The sequence below is a fragment of the Herpailurus yagouaroundi genome, unplaced genomic scaffold, assembly GCF_014898765.1.
Source record: "Herpailurus yagouaroundi ecotype Mexico unplaced genomic scaffold, PumYag 180, whole genome shotgun sequence".
In the NCBI taxonomy this organism is placed as follows: Eukaryota; Metazoa; Chordata; class Mammalia; order Carnivora; family Felidae; genus Herpailurus; species Herpailurus yagouaroundi.
Window position 1 is genome coordinate 2,968,110 of NW_024412411.1, and position 10,275 is coordinate 2,978,384.

General features: G+C 51.2%; 1 protein-coding gene across 7 annotated transcripts in view; it reads left to right on the forward strand.

Annotated features, from left to right (window-relative positions):
• Positions 1 to 6,163, forward strand: part of P2RY6 (pyrimidinergic receptor P2Y6) — a 40,131-nt gene extending 33,968 nt beyond the window's left edge. For all 7 annotated transcript variants that reach the window (XM_040489273.1, XM_040489269.1, XM_040489270.1 and 4 more), the window contains 2 exons: positions 245 to 306; positions 1,142 to 6,163. In XM_040489273.1, the coding sequence (XP_040345207.1) occupies positions 1,176 to 2,162 (987 nt within the window). In that variant the 5' untranslated portion in view covers positions 245 to 306; positions 1,142 to 1,175 and the 3' untranslated portion in view covers positions 2,163 to 6,163. The remainder of the gene's footprint in view (positions 1 to 244; positions 307 to 1,141) is intronic.
• The last annotated feature ends 4,112 nt before the right edge of the window (positions 6,164 to 10,275 follow it).

Genomic DNA, 10,275 nt, shown 5'->3' on the forward strand with positions numbered 1-10,275 from the left:
TGGGTTTGAGCCCCACTTTGGGTGAAGAGATTACTTAAAAATAAAATCAGTTAAAAAAAAAAACAAACAGTAGATTTGGTTGGTCCTCAGTCATTTGCCAGTTTGCCTTTGGGGAAGCTGTTTTCATATTAGCCACCAGAGGGTGCTGTGGTCCAGTGTGTGCTAGACAGACATTTGTAGCCTCAAGTCAAGTAGAAGGAGGCTTAGAGGAACTCCTGAATCACCTCCTTCCCCCATTTTACAGATAAGAAGATTGCAGCCAAAAGAAGAACCATGGCTTTGGAAGGTGGAGTCCAGTCTGAGGAGGTGGGCACTGTCCTTCATCAGTTCACAGTGTGTGGATACTGTTCACGTTGATTAATTAAGAGTTACCAGGGCCTTCACTGCCCTGGACCGCAGGTTGGGCTCCCAGATACAGGCATCAGACCTGGCACTTCTTCAGGAGGTTCCTGGTCTGTGTAGGAGAGAAAGGCACACATGTTCACCATAACCATAATCTCCAAACTCCAAACAGCCCAGGGGAAGCCCTACCTAGCGTGATTTAGTACCTCAAACTTCATGACATTCTGAGAGGTGGCCTGTCATTCCTGCAATTTTCAGATGGGAAAATTGAGACTCAGAAAAGATATATCTTTTCTGATATATAGCCCAAGGTCACATAGCTAATAAGTAGCACAGGTGGGATTCAAACTAAAGTCTGCCTGGGGTGCCTGGTTGGCTCAGTCAGAAGAGCATGTGATTCTTGATCTCGGGATCATGAGTCCGAGCCCCTGTTGGGTGTAGAGATTACCTAAATAAATAAAACTTAAAAAAAAAAAGATTTGGAACAAACAGACAAAAACCAAAAGTCTGTCAGTCTCCCCTTAAAGAGGAGACATTTGACTAGGGTTTTGAAGGCCAAATAGAAGTTCACCAGGAAGGTTGCTGGGAAATGAATATTATAGAAAGCGAGTTGGATTTTTCCCAAGCTTTGAGCTTTATTGTATCCCAGGTTTCATTAAAGTGAAGGCAGCGTGCGGTCTCCGTGGGGTAGTGAGTATCATAGATGGTTCAGGTGGAGATCAGGGCCCAGAGAGGGACAGGGGGCCTACCGGACGGTCAGTGAATGTGGTTACTGACAGGTTTTATGTTGCTTCCCTAGCCTCTGTGCATGCGGGAAGCATAATCGGGCAGCCATGGAGTGGGACAACGGGACAGGACAGGCCCCGGGCTCACCGCCCACCACCTGTGTCTACCAAGAGAACTTCAAGAGACTGCTACTGCCACCTGTGTACTCAGTGGTGCTGGCGGCCGGCCTGCCACTGAACGCCTGTGTCATCGCCCAGATCGGCACATCCCGCCGGGCCCTGACCCGCACGGCCGTGTACACCCTGAACCTGGCCCTGGCCGACCTGCTCTACGCCTGCTCCCTGCCCTTGCTCATCTACAACTATGCCCAAGGTGACCACTGGCCCTTTGGCGACCTTGCCTGCCGCCTGGTCCGCTTCCTGTTTTACGCCAACCTACACGGCAGCATCCTCTTCCTCACCTGCATCAGTTTCCAGCGCTACCTGGGCATCTGCCACCCACTGGCCCCCTGGCACAAGCGTGGGGGCCGCCGCGCCGCCTGGGTAGTGTGTGGGGCCGTGTGGCTGGCTGTGGCGACCCAGTGTCTGCCCACGGCCCTCTTTGCTGCCACAGGCGTCCAGCGTAACCGCACCGTCTGCTACGACCTGAGCCCGCCTGCCCTGGCCTCCCACTACATGCCCTACGGCATGGCCCTCACGGTCATCGGCTTTCTGCTGCCCTTTGCCGCCCTGCTGGCCTGCTACTGCCGCCTGGCTTACCATCTGTGCCGCCAGGACGGCCCAGCAGGGCCAGTGGCCCGGGAGCGGCGTGGCAAGGCAGCCCGCATGGCGGTGGTGGTGGCGGCCGCCTTTGCCGTCAGCTTCCTGCCCTTCCACGTCACCAAGACGGCCTACCTGGCGGTGCGCTCTACATCTGGGGTCCCCTGCCCTGTGCTGGAGGCCTTTGCAGCCGCCTACAAAGTCACACGGCCCTTTGCCAGTGCCAACAGCGTGCTGGATCCCATTCTCTTCTACTTCACTCAGGAGAAGTTCCGCCGGAGGCCACATGAGCTGCTGCAGAAACTCACGGCCAAGTGGCAGCGACGGGGTCCCTGAGCCCCCTGGGGACAAGGACACCCGGGGCCGTGGCGCCGGAAGCCCCAGCAACCCCAAACCGTGCAGAGAATTAGAGCTTAGCTCAGCTGGGCATGGAGAGAGGTCGCCCCACAGACTCCAAAATCTCAACCAATGACTATTGATTGAGCTCTTTCTCGGGACTGGGCCATGTGGGCACAGAGAGACAAGCTCGGACCTGGCTCTCCAGAAGATCCCAGTCAGCCCTGGAGAGACAGGGAAGCCATGTTAAGCTGCTCACAAAAATGGCGTGTGACATGCACTGTAATTGAGGAGCATGCCGAATGTTTTGGAGTCACCAATAAAGGGAGTGAGGGAAGATGGGAGGAGGAAGTGAGGGCTTCTGGAAAGGAGCATTTGAGCTGGATTTTGAGGGATGAATATGAGCTCTCTGGAGGTATGTGATGTTCCATTCGTTCAGCAAAACTTTACCTACACCTTGTGCTTGGGCCTGGGTTGATTCCAGCGCCCCAGGAGAACAAGTCCCAGCTCTGCCCCATATAGGCTCCCAACTACTGGATGGATATACTGACATTTGACAAAGTGATGTCAAGGCTGTGACAGAGGGAAGCATGGCTGGCGGGGAGGGGTGAACAGAGGATACCCATGATCCAGTCCAAGGAGTCAGGAAAGATTTCTCAGGGTGGGGCTGGGGGGCATCTGAACCAGATGTTGAGGGTTGAGTGGCAGGTCAGCAAATGGAAGTGGGGAGCGTGTTCACCCAGCCTGGGATGGCCCTAATCTAGACTCTGCGCTGGAGGAGATGGGTAGAGAGCTGGAGTGGGGGGCAGGCATATGGTCTGCTGTGTGGTGTGAAAGTTGAGAAAACAAAAGCTGTCCCATGGCCACCCTTCAGGCTGTGGGGGCTGAGCAGAGGGAAGAATCAGGGAGCACTTCTTCAAAGAGTGGAGCTTAAGCCAGGGAGGAATCCAAAAGACAGAGAGAAGGAGGCTGCTCCTGATGGAAGGCACTGGGTGCATAAAACCCAGAGGCAGAGACCTGTTGAATCTGGCTGCAAATCAATAGTGAGTTTCAGTTAAGTCCAAGAGGGGATGGACTGGGTGGGACCAGAGCATTGAATGCCAGGAAGAGCCCCAGACCCCACCTCTCCTCCACCTATCTCTTCACATGGGCCTCTTTCAGCCTCAGGGTATCCTGGGTGCCTGAGGAACCCTCCACCAGGCCCCCCCAAGTGAAGGGAAATAGCCCTTCAATATTGCTTCATTCTAGAAGGAGAAGTCAACTTGAAGAGACTCAGGGCCATGCCAGGGCTACCAGGAGGCTGCCACATGGAGGTGCAGAAGTCCTGTGGCCAGTCTCAAGACAGACTGTTCCATGGGTTCTGCTCCTGCCCTCTCACCTTCATCATTCTGGCCTGTGGGTGCCTGGGAGGCTGCTGGAGGCCATCTCACAGGGGCATCTCAAACACAGACCTGAGCCTTCAAAAGCTTTGGAAAGGCATCTTCACTGAAGGTCTCTGAGAAGACAGCCAAGGGATTCTGCCACATAAGGCCTCTTTACCTGCTCTCCCCACCCACCCTTCCTTTCGGCCCCACCCACACAGCTCCTCACCCTCTCTGCTCCTTTTCCTCATATCTCCACACACACCCCCACCGGACCCCCCCTCACTTCTCCTCCATTCCTTATTCCTTCCTCCCAGGTCCCAGCTTTCCACCTGTAGAACAATTTCACCTGCCCTTGGCTGCTAGTATACCACTCAGACCCTGTACCCGAACCAGCCTTGACAAAGAGTCTACCTTCTTAGAGGGTAGAGCCGAGAGAGGGCAGGGCATAGGGACAGGGCAGGGAGGGGAAGGACTGCATAGCTTACTCAGCATTTTCCTTTTAGCCCTGTCTAATCTCCAAGGCTGTTGGGCAATGGGGGCATTCAGAGAAGGGCTCTGCGGGAGTTAAACTCCATAGTAATGTTGGAAGTGTGCTTGCAGCTGTCTGAGGAAGTGGGAAAACCGGGCCCAAACCATCTTGGGAACCCATCAAAAGTGCCCTTGCTGAAGAGGTTGATGATAATTTGGACAGAAGGGACTTTGATTCTTTGGGTCACAGGGAAGAGATGTGAGGAAATGTCAGAAGATGTATATTCCCAACACAATGCAATGTCCTGCCAAGTAGTACAGATGATGCTTGCCTTGCATCTTGTTGAGAGTCTGAGATGAGACTCTTCAGTTGCCTGTCATGGGGGAGTAGGGCAGCAGGAGAGCGGAAGGCAGAGGGCCTCTGCCCACAGTGCCCAGAGCATCCCAGATGACTGTCCTAGCAGACTGCCGAGAATGGTGACCCTTTCTTTGGTTACTTTTCCAAGAGTGAACATTGTGGACCACAGGTAAATTCCATTTCCAGCATCCCTTCGCAAGGCAGAACAGCATAAAGGGTGGAAACTGCAGACCCAGCTCAACCTGAGCGTGTATCTTGGCTCTACCACTTACTAGTTATGTTACTCTGGGCAAGTTATGTAGCCTCTTTGTACCGTAACTTCCCAGGCTATAAAATGGGAATGATGATGCTATCTGTCTTGCAAAGTGGTTGTGAGGATTAATACGTGCAAAGCACTCAGAGTAATGCCGAAACACAGTAAGCGTGCAATGAGTGTTGCTATTGTAATGACTTTGCCTTTTGTGCACACAAGTTCCTCCAGTCTCTCTCTCTAGGAATTTGCCTAGGAAGTTTCTAAACAAGGGGCTCTGAGCAAGGGATTTCTCCTTCCTTCACCTGGGGAGGCAGCTGGTCTCCGCACACTTTTTTTTTTCCCTTCAGAACGAGGGTCATAATCCATTAGCCCCATCTATCTACTCCTACAAGAAGGAAAAGCCATTTATTAATGCCAGTACGAGAGACTCCCGAGTGCCATTTGGGGAGCTTGAATTTCCCCCCTTCATTCTCCCTCCTTTTGTCCCCCTTCCCTAATCTCTCTCCTCACTTTAACCCAGAGCACACCCGGGGATAGGGGCTTCAGCTGGGGATGTCTGCTCACTGGGGTAAAGACAGAGGAGACACGGACGAAGGTGTGGAGGTAGAGTGTGGTGAGGGGTGGGGGAGCATGTGGGTTCACAGGGGTCCAAGGTGATGCTCTGGGCTTGAGGAAGATTTCCTGGGGTGTAGCAGTGCAGCTGGGGCTTGAAGGATGGCCATAATTAGACTGAAGAAGAGAGGGCAAGTTTGTTCTGGTGCGGGGAACAGCACAGCCCAAGGCGTAGAGGCTGTTGGAGGAAAGATAGCAAGAGATTAGGCTGGAGAGTTGGCAGGGCTGGAGAGTAAAAGGCTTGGTGCCAGCCCAGGGGAGCACCGGGGAGCCACAACAATGACAGCAGTGGCCATTTGTTGGGCTCTGAAGGTCCCGGGCACATGCAGTGTGCTGTACACACGTTTTCTCACTTAATCCTTACAATACCTCCAATTACAAATGGGGATACTGAGGCCCAGATGTGAGAATTGACCTGTGAAGGTCACACAGTCTTTCTCTAACACAGATACTAGATGCCCCCCTTGCCTTACTCGACCTGCCTTGCTTCCCTTTCCTTTTATGACGTGCCTTTCAAGTGCCCACCTGCCTCAGCCAGTGCCAGTAACTGGGGATCCCCCTAGGAAGTTGTAACAGAGACGGCTAAGTGCCAACTGCAGTATTAACTCTCCTTTAATTGGGCACAAGTTCTCCTAGGATGAAAACTTCATTTCCCAGCCTTACTTGCAGCTAGGCACGACCAGGTATCTTAATCCTGGACAGTGGGATATAAGCAAAGTGGCCTACAGCAGTTTAACACAGGAAGGGGATGAAGGTCTTTAAAAGATAGGTGGGGGTCTGTCCTTTGCCTCCCCTCCCTTCTTGCTGCTTACAATGGGGGCCTCACAGCTGGGGCACCATCTTGGACCATGAGAAACAGCTTGGGTTTCTGACCATTCCAGTTTGGGGCCACCTGAATTTGGACTTTTGCACAAGAGGGAAATAAATGTCTATCTTTTTTAAGCCACGAGTTTTTCAGGCCTTTGTTACCACAGCCAAAACAAGTCCCTCTACTTCGCTCCTATCCTGAGATGGTGGACCTAGAGGGAGGCCAGGCAGTGTCCTGGACTGGGGTGGGGGCAGGGTCCAGCTTGATAACAAGGCCTCAACCTGGGTGGGAGCTAGGACTCAGCAGGGTCTGGAGATACCCAGGAAGGCTTCTTAGAGAATTGCAAAACTTGGGGAGTGGTCATGGTGCTTTTGGCTTGAGGCCTGAGGCCAAGGGGGTAGATGGGTTTCCTGAGGGACAGAGTAGAAAGGGAGGGCCTGGAGAGAACCCTGGGAACTTCATTAGGGGGCTGGGCAGGAGGAGGAGCCAGAGAGGTGAAAGGTCAAAGCCTAGGGGTTTCTGAATGATGGTGGCAGTGGAGGTGTTTGAATGAGGGAGTAGCAGGCAGGGAGGAAGTGGAGGTGATGGGTGGAGAAGAAAAGAGAGAAGAAGGCTCCCAGGGAGGCCTGGTCCAGGGAGGGCACTTCCATGACAGGAGGCATATGAGTTGGCTGTTGTAGGTTGAGTACAGGGGCAGGGCCAAAGATGGAAGAGCCAGAGAATCAGGAACCAGGGCTTGTCCTTTCTAATGTGGAAAAGCCCGGGGGCACTGGATCTGTCCTAGGAATAGATGCAGCTTGCTCCTCCCTCCTTCATTCATTCTTCCACACACATTCTCTATACTCCTCCAAGATGGCGATGGGAACACAGAGGCAGCTCTGACCCAGACCCTATCCTCAGAAAGAACCTGGGGGTGAGAGTAGGGGTGCAGACAAGGAAACTGGCAGTTCATCCAGTAAACAACATTTATTGAGCACCTACTATGAGCCAGGCATCATGCTGAGCAATGGGTCCCTGCCCTGAGCGAGCTTCTCGTCTGATGAAACAGAAAGACAATAATGAAATAAATATATACCCTGGATCATTACAGCTGGGAGGAGAGCTCAGAAGAACATAACAAGGGCTAAGGCCTCACTGGGGAGACTATAAGCTCATGTAATGGTCAGGAGCTGAGAGATGATGGGGACCAGGGGTTTTGTGACTCAGCGTAAGGGGCAGAGGTTTCTTAGCTGAAGCCCAATGGTCTCAGAAGGTATCAGCTCAGTGCAAAAGGGCTGTTATTGACTCTGACTCTAAACAAGCCCATTCACTTCTCTAAGTTTCTGTTTCCTTACATATAAAACAATGATAATACTACCAGCCCTCCCTAAGCCACCCTATTGAGCATGGAAAAGTTAGAGCAGAATTTTCATAAAGTACAAAAAAGTATAATAACCCAATAGAAGAGGCACAAACTGGCATTTCACGTAAAAGGAAACACAGATAATAAAATAAAAACACACAGAGAGATATTCGATCCTAGCTTGACAATGCCTCCTGGATGTTGAGTAGTCACATGGCCCGTTACCCTGAGCTCTCCTGCGCATGTGCTCCTGGAGTCGTGCACAATGCTCAGAGCAGCACTATTTGCAAGAGCAAACACCTGCAAACACTAAAGTATCCGTCCATGAGAGAGTGGATGAATAATACACTATGCTATATTCACACAATGGAATATTACACGCAGCCAGAATGCACTACATGGATGTGTGACGATATGGATAAACCTAAGCAGTATAATATTAAGTACAAAGTAACCTCAAAAAATTACACAGAGCAAGATGCCCTTTTGTAACAACTAAAATGAAAATATATACTTTGAAGGAATACACAGATGCAACAAAACTACACAAAAAGGAAAGCAAAGGAATGCTGAACACAGAAGGTAATGGTTATTATTCGGCATGGTACGACAGCAGGAGAATGGGTGGTAGGGAACCTATACGATGAGATGTAGGACATTATCAAGGTCCTAGTTGTTTTGTGGTGGGAGCCAATTAAAGAAGTGGTGAGAATGTGTCATGAACTAAAGGTTATAAATAATCCAATACTGTCCACTTGAGGTCTAATTATACAGGAAAGGGGACAATCTCAGGTCATTTCTAATTGACTTGGGAATGGAGTCAGGAGTCAGATTCCCCCTAAGACAGTTCCTTCCTGGAGGTTATTGCTTCTTCTTTTTCTCTCTCTCACTCTCTCTCTCTTTTTTTATGTTTATTTTTGAAAGACACAGAGAGAGAGACGAGCAGGGGAGTGGGGGAAGGGGAAAGGAGAGAGAGGGAGACAGAGGATCAAAAGCAGCCTCCACAGTGACAGCAGAGAGCCCAATATGGGGCTCGAACCCATGAACAGTGAGATCATGGCCTGAGCCTAAGGCAGACGCTTAACCAACTGAGCCACCCAGGTGGCCCCTGGAGGGCATTTCTTCTCGAGGTCCTCTCACTCCTTATCTTTCTCCCTCTTAAGTACCCAAGGGCCATCACTGGCCATGACTGTGACCATCACAACCTTCCTATCTTGATTTCTTCAAGGGTTTTATAGCCCCAATCTTGCTGGGCACCATGACTTATGGGTAGATGGGTTAATGTTTTCATTCCCCTTTCATAGGTGAGGGGCTTGAGGCCCAGAGGAAGGGAGTGACCTGCTGAGGGTCATCTGGCACATTTGTGAGGGTGCCTGCATTGGGCCCAGCTCTAGACTCCCAGAAATGTTCCCCTCTCCACCCTGGTGCCCAGTGTTCCCAGCAACCTCCTAGATGAGTCTTTGAAGGGCTAAAAACACCCAGGCACCCTCTGTACCTGGAAGATGACTTTGTCTCATCATGAGTCAGAAGGTACTGAGGCTAGGAGGATTCGTGAGGTGCTGGAAGCAGCCAAGCCACTCTCTGCCTGGGTGAGTGTGCCACTGGGTGGTGGCCCAGCCTAGATCCTTAAACACCCTCCTCACCCCTCACCAAGGGGATTCCTGATCCAAAGGCCTCAGTCAGCCTACCTCAAGGCCAAGCTTCAGGATGCTGAGGTGACCTGAGTCTCTGCATCTCTCCATCAGTTTGCCCATCTGTGATATGGGAATATAAACTTCTATTCCAGAAGTGATGTGAAGACAGAATATGACAGGATGTGAAAAAGTTTGGCAAAGTACAAATTTCAGATGGTAGGGACCATTGTTTTTGGAGGAGAGCAGTGCCTGTCAGGATGAGGGTCTCCCCCACCATAACAAAACTTTCCCCAAAGAGTAGAAAAGTATTTCAGAGGAAACAAGAATTTGACTTCAAATAGAGTCAGAGAGGCACTCTTGGGGAACTCTAGACCCACTCCTCACTTTTCAGATGAGGCAGCTGAGGCCCAGAAAAGTGTAAGCATATATCCAAAGTCACACAGCAAGGCAAGGGTAGAGAGGCACTAGGCCAGGCAGGATTCTCTTCCTTGCCATCAATTCCCCAGTGAAGGACAGAGGTCCTTTTGAGGCAGAGCTGAGACAAGGCTGAGGTGAGGAACTTATAGGAGGCTAGTCTCAACTCAAAGAGGAAGAGCATCCTCCCTACAGAGATTTCCCTCAACCGAGTCAATCCCTGACTGCCATCCTGCTCTATGCCCATCCTTGCACCTCTCATCTGGGCCAGGGCCTCCTGCTTCCAGGGCCTGCCAGCCTAGTCAGACCCAGCCCTTTTTTGCTGAGGAGAGCATGAGTCAGACCAGACTATCCTCTGTTCCTGGGGCAGGTGAGCCCAGGCCCAAGAAGGAGGAAGAGACTGCTGGGGGCTCAAGGAGAGAGAACCCTCCTCTTTATCAGGGATCTGGGACCGGTGAAGACTGGAGGAGCATGGCATTTAAAGCTCCTCAAATCTGAATTTGAGTCATACCAGGCACTGCCATTTCCTGACTTTGACAGTGGTCAAAATTACATCTCCTTCATGACCAATAGAGAGGAAATATTTTCTCCCTCCAGGGTGGTTCGAGGATTAAATAAAAAGAATGAAATAATATTACCCATACATCCAACAATAACCCATGTTATTGTTTATGAACAAATAAACTCTCATTTGTTCATTCAAATGTTGAGGAGCTTCCTTGCATTGTAAGCTGGGCCCTGAGGATGAATGGCACATAGCAGAAGCAGGCGGGGGTGGGGAAGACCCCAGTACCCAGTACAATGAGAGACTTGCCGGACAAGGGCGGAGGTGGAAGGGGAGCTCAAGGGTTGGATCAGCT